A 19,412-nucleotide genomic window follows, 5' to 3' on the forward strand; every position below is an offset into this window, starting at 1 on the left:
TGACTAACTTTAGAGCAAATTTAAAATGGTTTGCAGCCTGGTAGAAAAAAGTTTTGCTTATTATAATTAAACTAGATCATCATGGTATTGTAGCATAAAGTCATGTATAATGAAGGCCTCAGAAACACAGGTCTAGAGACGGGTCAGTCATGAACTAGCAACCAGCAGTTGAGAGGAAAAACACATGTTCCTAGACAGGTTGCTGGCAGTTGATGTGAAACTGATTGCTAAAGCCCCACTCACACAGGCTAAAGATCAGTCAGTGATCCCAAACAACAGGTGACATTCTGGTGGTTTCGTCGTAGTTAAGTGTGCTCTTGAGCGAGGGAATCACAGACAGCAGAAAAAAAGATGGATGTATCCACCACAACATCATATGTTGTTATGTTAAGTTCTGTTATAATGCCTCAAGCTAGACATTTTTGCTGCCTTAAACTTTTAAAACTCAAGACCAAGGGTCAGATTTGACTGTGATACTGACAGACATGCAGTTATAGTTAGAATCAAGGTAGCCCGTTTTAAAGCATATCTTGCTTACTAAGCTTTAAAAATCAATGTGATCGAGACCATAGACTCATCAGAAGAGTTTGTACTACATTCACAAAACCCAGCCAGGGTGGCTTCACCACAGACTACAATACATTCGGAAATCTTGGTTTGCCATCAGAATCCAAGCTTAAAGGCTTCACTTCGAAGACACACTAGCTATGGTGATCTTTTCATCGTAAACCTGCAGAGGTCTTTATATTTTTAATTTTTTAATATTCCTGATGACGTTTCTTCACCTTAACATCAGTAAAGCATTTGAAAGCAGAGCTTTTGCATTGGGGTACTGCAACTTCAGTGAAGGATCTAAGATCTTACAGCTCTGGCACAAACCCACAGTAGCGCATTTCTGATATTTGTTAAAATGAGCCGAAGAGCATATTTGGATGGTTAACAGTTAAAAGTCTGAGTTTCCTATAATTAAGGTCAGTCTGTGCCAGCGGCTTCTCTCAAACAATGCATGCTTGTGTCTCTTCATTAAGACCTAGTGGTACACATGGAAGCTATACAGAGGGGAAGCAGAGTATGCAAATGTATACAGAGTCATAACAGAGAACTTACAGACCTTAAATTGTCTAAATATGTACAAAACTTCAGCAGAAAAAAACAGTTGACCAAGAAGCATGCTGTTACTGTTAAGTGACTAGTTAATTGGTCCATGTCAGCCTCTGTGTCACTCTGAACTTGACACCACATGAAGAAGTCATTCTTCATTGTAACACTCAATGGTTCAACTTTCCTAATTTCCTGAGGATATGAACTGAGAGTTGGAGGGCCTCATGTGATGGTATATTACACATGTAACAGAACATGCCTTCATCATTTTAATAACAAACACAACTTCTGGAAGATGGTACCACTTGGCTAAGGGTAGCAAACACATATGCACTGTAATCTGAATCAAGGATTATTAGGCTCTGGGCAGACAGGGCCTCTCTCTTGTCAAGTGCTATTAACCATTTCCAGGCACAAAATATGCCAAAACAAAGATCTGAGCAAGCTGGTGAAAATACAGTGTCTTTGTTTTACTGCTGTAAACCCCACTGCATTCACTGCAAATCACGCCCTACATCTCACATTTGTCAGCAAGTGATTTTAATTTTTTAATTATAAATATGTACTTTTGATATGGTTGTAATTCGAACGGAGAAAGTTCTCTTCTCTCCAGAGAACCTAGATTAAAGACACAACACAGGACCTACTGTGGCCATATCCAGCCTAATCAGAAGGGGGGGAAATAACATGACTGTCTGCCAGTTCTTGGTTAGCCTGTTTAATGTAATCAAACATTGGTGGTAATGGTGCTAATTCAAACGAATTAAGAGAAAATGAAGTGTAGAATATAGGGATTGTTTGAGAACTTGTTAATTTTAGCAACTCAAACTGTTCCCTGGAGAAAAGATTATTACAGTCCAGTATTTGTGGTTTATTGGCAACTCTTTGTGCAGAAATCCTGATGGGAAAGTTGAAGACCAAACTCTGTAGGCATGTCTAAAGCCAGCAGACTAATCACTCCATCAGACCTCCACTGTCTCTTTGCGTGTGAGTGAAAAGAAAAGAAAGTGTTCAGAAAGACTGTTGATATACAGTGTTTGTCTTTTGCCGAACCCATCCTGTTTTTTCCAGTGCTGTGGTGTGTTTACAGTGTGTTTAACTACAAACTGGCTGCACAGCAATGACTGACTTCATTTCCACATCTGGCTCTACAAATACAGCATGTTTTGTGTGAAAATGTGTGAGCATATAAAAAAAAAGGTTGCACACCATGAGCTGTGTCCTTTGCCATTTTACACATGAAGTTCTTACTACAAATTGTTGATAGAATCGGGTCAGTCTACAGTTTGTTTCAGTGTTATTTCACTGCCGCAATGGATGCTGCCTCGGTATAACATGCAGTAGACAGGAGAGCCACTTGCAAGGTGCTGTTATCGCCATTTCACCCAAATTGGTCGTGACAGATGACCGCCCCTCCCTGAGCCTGGTTCTGCTGTTCTGGGTTTTTTTCCTGTATGTATTATTTTAGGGTCTATCTTACGACATAAAGCCTTGAGGCAACTGTTGTTGTGATTTGGCGCTGTATAAATAACATTGAATTGAATTATCTGCACTGTTATCACAGTGCTGCAAATCAGTGTGCTTACATTCAAGATTTCTCAATCATTTTAAAGCTGTGTCAACACTTCTGTTTACACATAAACCTCTTTAGACTAGTATTTAGACAAGTTCAAGGCTGTGGTGTATGTGGCTCCACTGAGACAACAAAATCAGCTGTTCTTCAGTCCTCGACAGCACAACATAACAAACATAAAGTAATTCCCAAGATAAATGTTCTCAGCCAAAGCCTTTTACAAGATTCAGGAGGGCACGTTGCACCACATGTTAGATAATAATCTTTTTATTGCCAATGGTGAAATTTTCCCACTCTGGAGGTCTACCTCTACAGCCCCCATACTGGGGGCTTTAAATGCCAGCTGGCTTCCTGTTAATATGTGGGATAGATTATTATTTAAATCACGCCAAGAAAAAAAGACATGTTTTGGCATGGACATATGTGTGTTTTTGTCATCATACTTCTCCTTCTTTCTAGAGAACGATGCTTACATGACATGCTAACATGTACTTATTATTTTTGCCAGTACTTCCAACCAAATTTTCAACACAGTACTGGCATCTATATGCCATTTCTCTTAATGCTTTCCAGGGCCTAACAGTATGACTTAAATTACTACATGACTTATTTAAAACCTCACCCCACCCAGCTCACCTGATTCTGACCCATTGGTGCTTTGCACATCGACAATGATGAGATGGATAGGAGGTTTTGCTGATGTCGTCTCAGGAATGTCCAGAGACTTCTCATGGTCAAATATCGTTTGAGCTCTAATGGTGTAATCCTCTTTGAAAACAACTGCAGGTTGTTCCCCCACTTCAGTAGTCCCAGCTGCGATGTCTGGCTTTGGTGTAAGGATCTCTGATGGAACTGGGTGTGCAGCGGCGTCTTCAACTGATGACGTTTCAACCCATGCACTGATCTCCTGAAGTTTACTAGGCCTTGATGTGATCTCCGGGGTTGCCGTTGCTCCTACCTCAGACCCACCAGAGTTGCCCTGGCTGCTGCCTTCTTCCCCTCTGCCACTGGTCTCACCCCTGCCTGGTCCTGCCTGATCTAATTGGGAGATGTCCAGACGTGGAGGCTGAGTGCGGGAGGTGGGTAATGGAGGCAGCTGCAAGATATCTCCGGATACAAGCTCTTGTGAAGTGGTAGTAAGAGTTGCTGAGGCTGTGGTGTGTGTAGAAGTAAGTGGGCTGTCTGTGGGTGAATGTCCAACAGGTTCTGGTCCTTTTCCTTGGATTTCAGCTCTTTCAACGTGTGAAGCTATTGTAGCATGGGGACTATATGTAGGGATGTCAGGTTTGTACACAATTGGAGTCATCAGGGAACTCGTAGTAGTTGGCTCTTCCAGTCTAACTGTAAAAGAGGGGAACACAGGAGCAAGACAAGAATTTAGAAGTGGGTCCTACAAAGAGCTCGGCAGTTAAGAAGTGCTGCCCAACTGCAACTCTGTTAATGAAAAAGGCATAATTTTTTCTTAGTCACTACAAAAAAAATAATTGCAAAACACATAATACTAATGTAAGGAAGCAACATTTTCACTAAAACTAGCCATATTCACAAGTCTTTCTTTATATCAAATGTGGTGGCAGCAAGAGGCGCTCCCTACTGGTTTGAATCACTGCAAGGGCCTAACAACACCAGTGCTGTCAGTGCAATCATTCTCATTTCCTCCTTTCTTTCTTTTCCATTTGTCCATGTTATTGTCAGTCATTCAGAAACAAATGCTAGGAAGGAAGAAGTGTTAGTGATCAACGCAGCAGTGAGTTACAAATGAGTATTTGCGAAAATCCTATTGTAAACCTGGCATATAATGTTAAGAATGATTAGGTAGAAAATAAACACCGGCAGTGGGAAAATGTGGAAAACTATGAGTGTGTTAAAAACCATTTAGGCAAGCAAGCAACATTTATACTGAGTGAAAAATGTTCACAGAATGAAATCAGCAAAACCAATGAGTCATTAAATAAAGAAACAGGAGTCTGGGAAGCTGTCAGACGGCAGCTAGCACACAGCAAGCTATAAAAGGAAATGCAGCAGATTGATTGCTGATTTTGGAAACATTAAGTCACCTGTTAAGAATGAAGCTGTTTCAGTCCCCAGAAAAAATAGTACACCCTCAAGACATAATAAAAATTATCTTAAAATTGGTTAAATACAACCTCAGATAAAGAACAAAAACATGACATATTACACCGTATCAACTGAGGCAAAATACAGAAAGTGTGTGAAAAACTACGTAAAATTCTGTGTTTCCACGGGACTTAAGCTGCTAACCAAATTCACTTGATTATCTGATCATCAGTAAGTGTGAACACCTCTTTAAATACTGATGGTTTGGCAATTTGCACATTATCACATTATCAATTGTACATCAGTAATCAATCAGTCTAGGAAGGGTTATAATGTAAGGCTATATCCAAACCTTTCCAAGTCCATCATTGTACAGTTTGAACGATTATTCATAAGTGGAAAACACAGAAGACTTTTGCCAGTCATCTTAGCAGAGAAGACTGCTTTCTTGTCACGGTTTGCCTCACAAACAGTGTGGAGATAAGAGGTGTGGACCCAGGTGCAGACAATGATGAAGGAGAGTGTTTCAAACTGAGAATAAGCCTTTATTGCGGCTGTAAGAATGACCTCAAAACCACTATAAAAACCTAAACTGGGGACAGCTAAACATGAAGCTAGAAACATAAAACTAAATAACCTGAAACATGGAAACTTAGCTGGAGAGACAGTGGGGAAGATGAACAAGATGACCAACAGGCATAATACACAGAATGATACACAGATGCTCCAACAAAGAAGAGAGGTAACCACACACTAATAATAATAACGTATACTTTATTTATCCCCGAGGGGAAATTCCTCTCTGTATTTAAACCATTCACTCTGTGAAGCAGTGGGCAGCGGTGTGTAGGGACGGTACCTTGCTCAGGGTCACCATTCAGTGGAATCGAACCCCCGACCTTCCGATCATGGGGCCATCACTCTACCTACTGAGCTATCCCTGACCTAAAATGCCACTAAATATTCACACAAGGTAACAAGGAGATAGCACACAGGAGTGAGACACAGCTGAACCTAATTAGACAAGACAACGGGGGAGCAAAGCAGAATACATGACCTGAGACATGGACCTTCAAAATAAAACAGGAAATACAACTGGCTCAAGGGCAGCGACTTGAAACTACACAGGGGACCAAAACCTAAGAACTAGAAATACAAAACAGAAACCATCACACTAGCAGTCAAACTCCAGATAAAAACAAAGATCAATAATCAGACAAAAACCAAAACACTGGGTCACCGACCCAGGACCGTGACAGTTCTAGAGTCAAATGTTAAGCCATCTGTCTGACAGCTAAAGCCTGGGTGAAACTAGGTCATCAACAGGACAATAATCCCAAACACAGCAGCTTATCTACAACAGAATAACTGAAAAAGCAAAGAATCAGTGCTCCAGACCTCAACCTGATAGAAATGATGTAGTGGACCTTCAGAGAGCTGTGCATGAATAAATCCTCACAAAGGGAAGATTAATGCCTTGTTATCATGGAGCATATACCACATGAAAAACTAACAATTAGGGCTCCTGAACATACAATGCATTCCTTTGTATGTGTCTAAGTGCTGAGTTCAAATGGTTAGTGTCCTGGGAGTGAGTGGGGGGTTTGAGCGTCACATACATAATGCTTTAATAAACTGGATGTAACATAGTCCCCTCCATGTGTGAATGTGCAGGAGGGTGTTTGGTTGGGTGGGTTTTGTGAGTGTGCTTTTTTCCTGTTTCTCTTTAGCACTATAGCCATAATTTTAGATCTAGAGAGACATATAAGGAAGACTTTTCAACATAATGGTAAATGGACTAATTCTTATATGATGCTTTATACTGCAGGTACAACACCACTATTATCCTCTATAATCTAGAGAAAATACCTTTCTGACAACCTAAAACAAAACTGAAAATGATGTTACGGTCATGCTCCATTCAGTTAGACTCCACTGGGTTACACAAGTCCTCAGAAAGTCTGTAACAGAACAGGTGAAGCAGTCACAGAGCAGATGCTGAGGCAACCGATGCTGTGATTTGGCACTATAGAAATCAAATTGAACTGAATTGAATCAAATGTTTCTGCACTACTTTTACTAAGTAAAAGCTGTTATACGTCTGTACCTTTATTGTGACTTTTATTGAAGGAATACTTGTTAAACTGCATTTTTTGATTACTGCTTCTATCAAAGAGCTTGCTAAAGGTGTGAATTGCCTGCAGACTTGTGCTTTAACTGTGGCTGAGTCTGTCTTTTTGCACAGTGAAGGAGACCCTGGCTGCATGTTAAGTCCTTCCCAGATATGATGTCATGTATTTGGCGAGCTTCAACCATCTGGCTGGGGTCTGTCCGTACACCGTCACTGTACATTTACTTTCTCTTGCAGTCCTGCCACTATACTTAAGTCTTGGTAAAGCACATTACACAGGTTTCATGTTCAGAAAGGCAAGTGAGTGAAATTATGTTTAGTGCCTCATACTTGATGCTGCAACTTCACACTGCAGACTGAGCTGGGCTCACTGTTAAAGTTTTGTGCTTTTTATACAATGATGTCACTTATGGGAGAAATCCCCCTCTTTTACATCTCCTCCGTCTGTCTGTCTGAGTTTGGGCAGGGTCCCAGCTGTGAAACATTAGGGACCTGTCCTGTTTCTGTTCCATCTGTGTTAGAGTGCACGTGCTGGGTTTTTCCCCTCGTAAAAAACATGGCCCACCATTAACATGGCTACTAAGAGATCATTCTTCTCTTGGTTGGGTTTGTTCTTTGTAACTTCTTTTTACTCGGCTTTTAAGAGGTTGCAGATTGTGACACCTCAGTGTTTATTGACCAAATTAGACTTTTCTTGTCAAAGTGTTGTGGATGTTTGGAGGAGGGCGAGTATTGCAAGCTCAACAGTGCAGCATGGACCTGGATTCCATACACTTTGTAATTTGTCTTAATTTTTTATCTGTAATATTAATTTTCTTAACCAGGTTACACAATGCATCTAAAGACACAACTGCTCTAAGCAGAATTCCTCATTAAAATATGACCAAACAATTTGCACATACATGCTTATAGATCTCCAAATTATTATTACCTTTGAGACTCGGTGCCTTGTGAAACACTGCTCTGTGACCTGCAAAGGTCCTGAGCGGGACTGTATCTGTAATTAAAGCTTGTGGTTTTTGGAGTTTCAAAAGTCAACTAGGATGCAGAGACTTCAACTATTCGATTCAATTCAATTTGATTTTATTGATATAGCGCCAAATCACAAGCACAGACGTGTCAATGTGCTTAATATTTATATAAGGTAAAATAACCCTTAAATAACAGTGACAGACTCCTGTCCTGTGAAACCAGCTCGATGTCTGTGGCTTAAATGAAAGAAGCTGCCAAAACTGACATGCTTTTTAAAACTGTTTATTACGCAGCCTTTTTCACCCTTTGAAACTAGATAACGGGATAAACACTTAATAGATATGAGACCGCTCTGTTGCAAGACTAAGTTCATGCAAATAAGAAAATGAGCAGAGTAAATTACTGTCCAGTTTGGATCAATGTGTGTTTCTGTCTTACCCTTGAAGCAGAAAGCCCCGTGCCTGTCAGTGGGGTCTGGGTAACCAGTCTGGTTTTCATACTTGTAAAGTGTGCGGACCCCCAACTGGCCTCCTCCACACTGAGTCCTGGGGATGGTGATGGGGTAACGGACACTGCCGTCAGATAGCCAGCCAAAGTCGCAGCGGTTTAGCCCCGCCCTCCAGGCTGCAAACAGATGACCGGGCGATGCCAGCACGGCATCATGCTTCTCGCACTCTTCCCTTGCTTGCTGCCAGGTGAGCTTACTGCTGATGGAAGTAGGATAGAATACCTCGCCTACAGACAGAGCAGATACACAAAGTCAGTTTACAGCTAACCACAGTCTTTTTACTTGATGTTTTAAATGAATTACATTTGTCACCCTGGATCAACACACCTGAATCAAATGATTATTATCATTACCAGGCCTCTGGAGAACCTCAAGACATGTTGAGGAGGTAATTTAGCCATTTAAATCAGCTTTGTTGTTTCAAGAACACATCTAAAACCTGCAGGACACCGGCCCCTGAGGCCTGGAGTTCCCCACCCCTGGTATAGAGCCGCAGCAGACTAGCAGAAACTAGTGGAGGAGCTACAAGGTTGAAATTTTAACTTCAGAAAAGTGTTCTGCTAAACACTTAATGCTAAGCTAAGCTAACCACTGCCTCTATAATTCTGTATTTCAGTATGTATGTGTCTTGCATGTGTATTTACCGTGTAGTTTGTCTACGTAACAGTACACATCATATTTCTCCATGGGGTCACGGATGCCGTAGGTTCTCACACCTGGCCGATTCTTTAGATTACCTTCGCAGCCTGGACGGGTCACTGTGACTGGATATCTGAAAAATGAACAATAATAATGACAATATTTTTTAAAAGCAGAGCAAGAAATGATCTGATATTTAAAGAGGTCACATTTATTTGCTTATTCGGTTTTCATGTTCTATAGTTGGGTCCCTAAGTACGTGTACAATAACAGTTTTTGTAATTTTGCCTCTGTGCACCAACACAGTGAACTGCACACGACGAAAATGTGACTTAAGTGCAGAGTCTCAGAGAAGATCCATGGATGTAATGAAGGAGGAAATACAGAGGGTTGGTGTGGCAGAGTTGGCCTACCGCACTTGATTTACCATCACATTTGGGCTCGCTGAGATTCAAAATGGCACTTCAACTTTTGAATTTCGGTTATTTTATCTGCTAATTTATCATGAAATTACGAGGGACATTAAACTTGAGATTATTTGTTTAAAGAAATGTAGGAACATACCTAACTGACTGGTCTGCAAGCCAGCCCGCATCACACTGGTCGAGGCCATCTTCAAAAGCAGCCGTCAGCTGCTCAGGTGTAGCGATGGATGCGTCTACAGAGTGGCACGCTTCCACAGCCTCAGAATAGTTCAGACTGTAGCGGCTGCTGTTAGCTCTGTAGTGGAACACCACACCTGCAGGAGGGTTATCAACAATCAGGAATATATGGATGCCTTCAATAGCGTTTTATTAAATCAACATAATTTTAGATCCATTATTGAAGGTCCTCGAGACAAAATACCAACATATACGACCAAAATTATGAATATCCAAAAGTCAAGGTTTCAGTTCATGCTTGAAAAACAAATCTACATATCAGGAAATCAAACTTAAAATCAAAACAAAATCAACAGCCAATCAGCCAGATTGGATGGAGAGTATCTGTGAACAGCAATTTTCAAGTCTTGCCATAGATGCTCAATGAGATTTAAGTCTGGACTTTGACCGGGCCGTTCTGACACATGAATATTCTTTGATCTAATCAATTCAATTGTAGCTATTGCTGTATGTTTAGGATAATCGTCTTGCTGGAAGGTTAATCTCCTTCCCAGTCCCAAGTCCTTTGCAGCCTCCAACAGGTTTTCTTTCAGGATTGTCCTGTATGTAGCTCCTTCCATTAACTCTGACCAGCTTCTCTGTCCCTGCTGAAGAAAAGCATCCCCACAGCATGATGCTGCCATCACCATGTTTCACAGTGGGGATGGTGTGTTCAGGGTGATGAGCAGCATTACTTTTACATTACCTCCAAATGAGTCAGCAGGTCTGGACTCAAACCAGGGGGACTCTGCTTAAAACCACAACAAAAAGTACACTGATTGCCATTGCTCCCTTGCACCCAGTTACTTACCCAGTCAGTATGGCTTCCAACTAAAGATTTACCATTAAAATCATTAACCCAAAAAATAGCTTCTTGTTTTATGGGTCCATATGAAATAGACTCTGTAATTAGTCCCATGACTGTCAAACTCAAGTTGCCCCCATCACTGCGCAGTCATTCCACCTTTCATGTGTCTCGACTCAAACCGGTGTATTCCAGTCAACTGTGCCCTCTATGCGATCCTCCCCCACCACCCACCGGGCTCATCGACAGCCACCCGGCCTATGACTTTTGCTGGCTCGTTAACGTTTGTCAGCAAGGCCAGCGCAATCAGTTCATGTTGGACTGGGAGGGGTACTGCCCGTAGGAGCATTCCTGGGTCCTGCGGGCATTCATCCTTGACCATTCTTTAATCTCTTTCTTCTACGAGTGTCTTTGCAGGTCTGTGTCTGATCAGTGCCTGGAGGTGACTCTTGGGGTACTGTCAAGATCTGGTGTGTTTTGGTATTCTGGAATATTTTCCATTCTGCTCCTGAGGCTTTGTTTCTAGTTCCCAGGTCCACCTTTCCTTATGTCTCCATGTTCCGTTAGCATACTCATTTCCCTGTGTAACATTGCTCTGTGTTTCCAGTTTTGCATCCTTGTATCAGCATTCACTCATCTCCACTAAGAACCGAATTCCCTCTGATGCTGGTCCTCCTCGCCCACTTGCTACCTACCAGCTGCCACTGGTCTTACCTCTAGGTTTCCTGGAGTAAGCCTGAAATCTCACTTGCCTGCCCTCCTGCTTGCTGCAAGTTACCCCCGCTGTGGAAAAGAGGACGTCGGACATCTGCTCGTTCATCACTCACCCACTCACCCAGTGAACCACCCCTCTCTGTAGCCTTGCTTCGCCCTCTTACCCTTCTCCTTTCACTCACCATTGCAATCATACACACCTTCTACCTGAGCTTGTGAAATAACACACCCCTCCCTCTATCGCAGTGGCTCCCAGTCCTGTGAATTTCTTTGTCCACCATGCTTTGACTTTAGTGATGCCTGTGTTAAATAAAGTTTTGTCTAAAATTGAAAGGTTGTGTTTTGAGAATTTTAAAAAATCAGAATTAAACTTTTTAAAAATGAATGCTGGCCACTCTCCTAGGCTGCAAATAATGCAGATCTGGATCTCCAGCATATGTTGTTGTTTTTTAAAACACTCTCTCCTCACAATACAGCACACTGCTTAAAATAGTGGTAATATCTTTGTAGCACACACAACAAGACACAAGATGTCTCCTGAATGAGTGAAAGACTGATGTGAGACCTCCCAGCCCATTGTTTGCCAGTGGTGCTAGTTTCAGTCACTGTGCAAATGTACTGTTTATGAGGTTGGGAAACTTGCAGTCAGCTGAGACTGAAGAAGTCACTTGGATGATACCGAAACATTTCTCCCACTGAAAACGCTACGATGAACAGAATCAGCTTTTTGGGACTGGTGCGAGTGTTTGTGTAAAGCAGACTTTAGGTTTCCACATCACACTGGATTAAAGTGTTTGATGGACACAGTTAGCTTTGGACTAGTTGCCTAAACGTTTTTAGGTCATCTCAGAGAATCTTTCCTCTTTCAGCAGATGGATTAGAAAACAGACCATTACAATGACCAGAGAGGAAGGGCACTTTAAAGAAAATGGCACGTGTACACATTTCAGTCAATACTTTTGGCGACACCTTCAACTTTGAAGTCTCTGCCAGCTGGGCACATCTGGATACAGACAATGAAGTTTGTAGACTTGCATACAGACTCCTAATCTGACTATAAAATGGTGAGTTGCTAGTGTTCCTGTATGTTTTACTCACCTCTGACAGTGAGGATGACTGTGACCTGAGTGGACTCTAGCCCATGCATCACCTCGCAGCGGTATAACCCAGCATCGCTGGCCCTGAGCTTCCCTATCACCAGAGAAGCATCTCCAAACCACTGTGGGTAGCTGAGCACTGACACCCTGCTCTCAAAGCCATGCCCCAACTTTACTCCCAGTCCCTGGGCCACCAGCACCACTTTCTCCTCCTGCCCATCTAGCTTCGTCCACTTGATCCTGCCGTAGTCATCAGAGCTCTGGCTGTGAGTTTGCGCAGGTGTAGGGGTGTGCGTCAGAGCTTGTGCGGAGCTGCTGGGATAAGCTTGCGTTATGGAGAAGTAACACGGTAGCACCACTGTGTCTGCTAGAGAGCCAGCTACAGCCAATTTCTCCTCCATCTTCACTGCCATCTCTGGAGGTGCTGGAAGGAAAACAGGAACCAGTTTGAGTCTAAAATGAATAAAAGCAATGCTTTTTGTAGCATTTTAATGGACGTACAACCTAACTAAGAAGTCTAGACTCCACTTTTCATGAGTGCAATTCCAGTATTTTACTAGTTTTGCTATTTCTGTCTGTGTGTTACACCGCGTCTTTGTGTGAGGCTAGCTAACTCAGCTTGCTGACATTAGCTGATAACTTAGTACTCCACCCTGTCTAAATATGATCATGTCTGGCTCCAAAAATACAAGACAGAGGCCCAATGCAGTGAATCAACGTCACTTCCCATCCAATGAAACACTGATCCACAGCGACCCACTCCTTAGCTCTCAGGACCCAAAATAGAATCAGGAAAAGTAGGATCTGCTGCCAATAGCTAAGTACCAGACCCCTCAGGCCCATGTGTCATACCCAGAAGTCTATGCCCATGGCCTAATGGCTGTATTGATCTCAATATACACATAGCTGCAGATCAATCTCAAAGCAAGAGTAGTGACCAGCTACACCTGAGCAGGGTTTGGTTCAAAGCAGGAAAGCAGTTTCTGTGGAGTTCAACTATAAATCCATTTGGAGAATTGAAATTCTATATGGAAATATATGTTTAACCTGCATAAACAACCGTGGAATCTGCAGAAGTATTGGACTAATACCTGCTCTGAGAAAGTGTGGGAGCGTTCAGCTGCAAGAAGAAAATGGGAAAAAAAAACAAGTGAAAGAGTGTGTGTGTGTATGTGTGTGTGTGTGTGACTGCATACACACTTAACCAGGGAATGCTGGTTAAGTGTGTATGCAAAGTGAATTTGTGTTGTGTTGAGAGTATAATAATTTTCCACTTTGTCAGTCTTGGATCTGCAAATCTGGCACGTAATTACAGCTACGTCAGAGAGAAAGCACCAGGGCGGGTTACAAAGTTTGGATTCAGCTACAAAATCATCATATCCTGCTAGACTCAACTTACCTGGCTGAGGACGGGGTGAACACAGACACACAAGACAGAGCAGGAGTATAAGGATGTGTTTAATCATCTCAACAGTATCTGCAAGAAAGAAAAAAAAGGAGTGACAGTCAGTGTGGGACCTTATAATAAATGCCAAATATTAGCCTACTGTAAGACTACAGTTAACTTTAGTTAATATGTGTTATAATGTTCGAATGAGATAAGCTTTTTTTTTTAAACATAAAGTGACACAGTGACCACAAACCACAGAAAGTGCAGTCTAGTGTAGTACCTAGTAGCATAACCTAAAATGATTTTAAAAATTAGTAATACCCTCTAAACTGTAGTCAATTAGTCTCAACTGACCAATCAAGCCATTAATTATTAGATTAGTAGGTTGTACAGGAATATCAACCAGTAGTGTTAGTGCAGACGAGCACAAATACTGCTGCGCTGTAGTCTTAGACTGTAAATGAAAAGACTAGACTGTGTTTCCAGGTGAAGTGGATTTTTATGCAGCATTTCAGTAATCTATAGTACAGTTTCACTTGGACAAAATTAGGCTTTTAAAATCTTATTTTTCTTTACTCACTTAATCTCATAGAAATAAAATCAAATGTTTTATTGTAGCTCATATAACCTACAGTTTTGAATCACTGTTAACTAAAATAAATGAACAGACATAATGGAATAACATGTTTTCCCAATTTTCTTCCATTATTGCATGAACTAGGACATGTATGTCTGGAATCCACATTGCCTGGACTATATAAAGTACTATTTGTTCTATTTCAACGTTAAATAAAAATAAATTAATTCATAAATACAGATAACTGTCTCTGAGTAATTATGAAACTAAACCTTTCTTAATCTTATTAGGACACTTCGTGTCGGTGAATCACATTTAGGTTTTGCTTTAATGCTTTACATAGCTCTAGTTTGCATAATTATTATTATTAAAAATAATTCAAAAACAAGAGAAAAGCGCTGCTTCTGAAACCACGTGTGTGCTAAGCTGTCCCAGGGCTTCACTGAGGCTGCTGCAGTGATACCGCTTATCAAGTGATCAATCAGCTGGTTGAGGGGACGTAATTGGTCCCTGGCTCAATTTTATCAATGAGTCTAATTACTTGAATCTACTAGTGTGGGAACATTCCCGTCACCTAAAAAGCAGCTCCTGATATGGGAATAAAACACTGACATTAGAGTAATATCGCTAAATAACCACACAAATATTACCCTTAGTTAACATCAGGTGAGCCACGGAGAAAACATAATAATAATCATAATTATTATGATTATTATAATTATAATAAACATAATAATAATAATTATTATGATTATTATAATTATAATAATGAAATACAACCTTGGAAGTGTATCCAAAGTCCAGCTGGCTCGTTTCGGGTTGATCACTTAAAACTTTTCCAAATGAAACTGCCGGAGACTCCAAATGATCCGCGGAGTGTGAGCGTGCTTATTTTTCAGACCACTGTACTCACCCACTTCACTGGTCTGGCTGGAAGTTCAAATCCACTCTGCACGCGTTATTATCTTGATATTTAAGAAGAGGAGGAGCGCACAATCCCTAAAGTAACGTAAAAACGGGGGAGGGACTTGGGGGGGCGGAAGGAGATCTGAGTGGGACAAAAAAGAGCAAAGTATAGATCGGCTGAATTTGGAGAAATGAAGGAAAGGGAGAGACTTTTCTTTGGCAGAAAGACCTGACTCCTGGGCGGGATGGCTTTGGAACCCTAACTGCCTCATATTCCTTTAACGAGTGTGATTTGTTTAGTAATGTTGTTCTCGCACTCTGTAGGAACACAGTCTGCAATGTATTTAATCGGTTAAGTGACGACAAGTTAACATCTGGACAAGTGTATCAGTAAGAACAGGGGGAGGTTACAATGAAGGGTGTTCCGGGGGGGGGGCAAGGCAAAAACTGTCTTAACTCAATAATCAGTATGATTGACTTTTCAACACTGTGGAGGAGTCCGTAACGCTAATCAGCAGATCACGAACACACACACGTTCAACGAACACCTGTACGGACTGTGGAGTAGTGTTTTATGCACTTTAATAGAGAGCCAGGTGCTTCTGCAGTTCATGTTCAAATTACGAATATCAATGCAGGGTCTTTACAATATCAGGCGACTGCTGTTGTGATTAGGCACTATAAAAGTGACACTGAATTAAATGTGAGAATCTTTTTCTTCCAATATTTTAGTTTCCACTTAAATGCTGTCCTATGACACAGTGAACATTGTTTATTATTTTTGTGTAGAAAATTACAGCAAGCATTCATTCAAACCATATAAATCTTTAAAGTCAAATTATCCTAAACCTGTAGAGATGACAAAATACACACTGAGAGTCTAACCAAGATTATAGTCAAAGGAGCTTGCAAAGAAAAGCGTCTGGACTTCTTTAAGTTGCTTGAAGACGTTTCACCTCTCATCCGAGAAGCTTCTTCAGTTCTAAGGTCAAATGGTGGAGAGTCCCAGATATAAACCTAGTGGGAGTGACCCCCCACAGAGGGACAAAAGGACCCCCTGATGATCCTCTAATCGCCTGAGCCAAGGTGTGAAACTGGGCGTGGGTCCCAATCAGCCAGAGTTTCGGGTGTGTTCATTGTGAAACCTGGCCCCACCTTATCATGCGAATTCCTGAGGTCAGATGGCCCAGGATGTGAGTGGGCGTTAAGGCGTCTGGGAAGGGATCTCAAAACTGGATTATAGATGGCAGAGAGTTGGTGTCGTAAACCCCCGCCTCTGTTCAAAGATGGTCGCTCACAGTGGACATAGATGGCTTCTTTCACTCCTCTTTCAAACCATCTGTCCTCTCTGTCCAAAATGTGAACATTGGCATCCTCGAAAGAGTGTCCTTTATCCTTAAGATGCAGATGGACTGCTGAGTCTTGTCCTGTGGAGGTGGCTCTTCTGTGTTGTGCCATGCGCTTGTGAAGTGGCTGTTTGGTCTCTCCAATGTAGAGGTCTGGGCATTCCTCGCTGCACTGTACAGCATACACCACATTGTTAAGTCTGTGTTTTGGCGTTTTGTCTTTCGGGTGAACCAGTTTTTGTCTGAGCGTGTTGCTGGGTCTGAAATGCACTGTTTTACCAGCTGATAAGGGAAGATGCACCGTGGTCCTAAACACTACAGATTACCATACAAAGATCACTACTCTCCTCAGTGACAACAATACCTACGAAGCCTTAAAGCGAGACCCCACAAGCAGCTACAAAAAGAAAGTTATAGCTTGCCTTCAAGACTTTGAAAAGGACAAAATTATTGACCGCCTTACATATCACCGCCTTTACCCAGGGGATGCCATACCCTGCATCTATGGACTTCCTAAAATCCACAAGGACCAACTTCACACCCGATCAGATCTGCACACTGTTAGACCTCTGCCTCACCACTACATATTTCAAATACAACGAAGGCTTTTACAGACAAAAACATGGCTGTGCCATGGGCTCCCCCGTGTCACCTATTGTAGCCAACCTTTACATGGAGGAAGTGGAAAGGAAGGCTCTTGGCTCTTTCAAAGGAAGAGTACCCAGCCACTGGTACAGATATGTGGACGACACCTGGGTCAAAATCAAGACACAAGAAGTGGAATCCTTCACTGCGCACATTAACGCTGTGGATAAAAACATCAAGTTCACCAGGGAAGACACAAAGGACGACTGTTTGCCTTTCCTGGACTGCGCTGTGCACATTGAAGAGAACGGCAACCTCAACATCGAAGTTTACCGGAAGCCCACACACACGGACCAGTACCTCCTCTTTGACTCCCATCACCCTCTGGAACACAAACTTGGAGTAATTAGGACCCTACACCACCGGGCAGAACATGTTCCCTCTAAGCCTGAAGGAAAAAAGAAGGAACACACACATGTAAAGGAAGCACTCAAAACGTGCGGCTATCCTAAATGGGCGTTCTTAAAGTCAGCAAAGAGGCACAGAAAAGAAGACCAGACACCAGCGAGGGAGGATAAGAAGGACAGACGCAACAACATTGTCATCCCCTATGTAGCCGGTGTATCAGAAAACTCAGGAGAGTTTTCTCCAAGCATGACATCCCGGTGCATTTCAGACCCAGCAACACGCTCAGACAAAAACTGGTTCACCCGAAAGACAAAACGCCAAAACACAGACTTAACAATGTGGTGTATGCTGTACAGTGCAGCGAGGAATGCCCAGACCTCTACATTGGAGAGACCAAACAGCCACTTCACAAGCGCATGGCACAACACAGAAGAGCCACCTCCACAGGACAAGACTCAGCAGTCCATCTGCATCTTAAGGATAAAGGACACTCTTTCGAGGATGCCAATGTTCACATTTTGGACAGAGAGGACAGATGGTTTGAAAGAGGAGTGAAAGAAGCCATCTATGTCCACTGTGAGCGACCATCTTTGAACAGAGGCGGGGGTTTACGACACCAACTCTCTGCCATCTATAATCCAGTTTTGAGATCCTTCCCAGACGCCTTAACGCCCACTCACATCCTGGGCCATCTGACCTCAGGAATTCGCATGATAAGGTGGGGCCAGGTTTCACAATGAACACACCCGAAACTCTGGCTGATTGGGACCCACACCCAGTTTCACACCTTGGCTCAGGCGATTAGAGGATCATCAGGGGGTCCTTTTGTCCCTCTTACTCCCACTAGGTTTATATCTGGGACTCTCCACCATTTGACCTTAGAACTGAAGAAGCTTCTCGGATGAGAGGTGAAACGTCTTCAAGCAACTTAAAGAAGTCCAGACGCTTTTCTTTGCAAGCTCCTTTGACTACGATGACCTGGATGACTGAGAACCTTCACAGACAACCCAGATTATACACGATACCAGGTGGGTATCCTTACTGCTAAAAACCAGCCCTGGAATGGCACGGCTACAGCTGCAGCCTGTCTGCAGCTCAGGACACAAGCATTTCACTGCATGTTCACTATATGTTATACTGTGTATGTGACAAATTTAAAAAAAGTAATTGTAATTGTATTGATGAATAGGTTGTGGGTTTGATCCCTGGCTGTTCAAGTCCTAAGCTACAGCCCGGGTGGCTTAGGAGTTAGATCAGTTCTGCTAATCAAAAGGTTGGTGGCTTGCCAAATATCCTGGGGCAAGATATTAACCCTGATGTATCCATCGGAGTGTGAATGTTAGACAGAAAGCACTAAAAGTGCTTTATAGATGCTTCACTTAAGTGCTCCAGAAGAGTAGAAAATTATGTAAGAATCAGTCCATTAACTATTTGCTTTCACTTTTTATTTACACAAATATCAAAATTAGTTGTTGATGTGTAGCCTGCAAAGTATATCAGAAAAATATACATTTCAAAGAAGTCCTGAGCTAATGTAAACTTTGATAAAAACATGTTTATTATTTTTACTATTCCAAACATTGGTCATTAGTGTACTTTACTAAAAAAAAAGCAACCTCTACAGTGCTCTATAAAGAATCACCAAGCATTTCTCTCATCAGCATCCATTGAACGCCTTTTTTTGCAGTGCTTTATCCTTCCATATAGATACAGCACTAGATGCATTCAATCACAATAAAAATATGATGCCTTGGCATTTCACTGCTGTGGTCTTGTCTACGTCTATAAGGTGCAGACGTGGAACATCAGAATTCCTCAAAAAGGTCTTCCACTGCAGAACTTGCTGCAGCAACATCTGCAGAGAGCCGGGGAGTCTGATGCTTACTGGATCCTGCAGGGGAGTCATTCCTGTCAACCACACACACACACACACACACACACACACACACACACACACACAC

The 19,412-nt window shown here is 42.1% G+C and overlaps 2 protein-coding genes across 3 annotated transcripts in view; both read right to left on the reverse strand.

Annotated features, from left to right (window-relative positions):
* Positions 1–15,329, reverse strand: part of LOC102304980 (versican core protein) — a 31,536-nt gene extending 16,207 nt beyond the window's left edge. Inside the window, exons 1-7 of one of the 2 annotated variants that reach the window (XM_005928981.3) lie at positions 15,120–15,329; positions 13,639–13,716; positions 12,241–12,663; positions 9,547–9,721; positions 8,988–9,115; positions 8,274–8,570; positions 3,311–4,015 (exon numbers count right to left, since the gene is read on the reverse strand). In XM_005928981.3, the coding sequence (XP_005929043.1) occupies positions 3,311–4,015; positions 8,274–8,570; positions 8,988–9,115; positions 9,547–9,721; positions 12,241–12,663; positions 13,639–13,705 (1,795 nt within the window). In that variant the 5' untranslated portion in view covers positions 13,706–13,716; positions 15,120–15,329. Of the gene's footprint in view, positions 1–3,310; positions 4,016–8,273; positions 8,571–8,987; positions 9,116–9,546; positions 9,722–12,240; positions 12,664–13,638; positions 13,717–14,986 lie in introns of both variants that reach the window. The other variant, XM_005928980.3, reaches the window with a different exon arrangement.
* Positions 15,330–18,424: 3,095 nt separating this feature from the next.
* Positions 18,425–19,412, reverse strand: part of xrcc4 (X-ray repair complementing defective repair in Chinese hamster cells 4) — a 44,463-nt gene continuing 43,475 nt past the window's right edge. Inside the window, exon 8 of the mRNA XM_005928982.3 lies at positions 18,425–19,359. Within this exon, the coding sequence (XP_005929044.1) occupies positions 19,257–19,359 (103 nt within the window). The 3' untranslated portion in view covers positions 18,425–19,256. The remainder of the gene's footprint in view (positions 19,360–19,412) is intronic.

This window comes from Haplochromis burtoni, unplaced genomic scaffold (assembly GCF_018398535.1).
Source record: "Haplochromis burtoni strain Fernald_Lab_line unplaced genomic scaffold, NCSU_Asbu1 Contig_113, whole genome shotgun sequence".
Classification (NCBI taxonomy): domain Eukaryota; kingdom Metazoa; phylum Chordata; class Actinopteri; order Cichliformes; family Cichlidae; genus Haplochromis; species Haplochromis burtoni.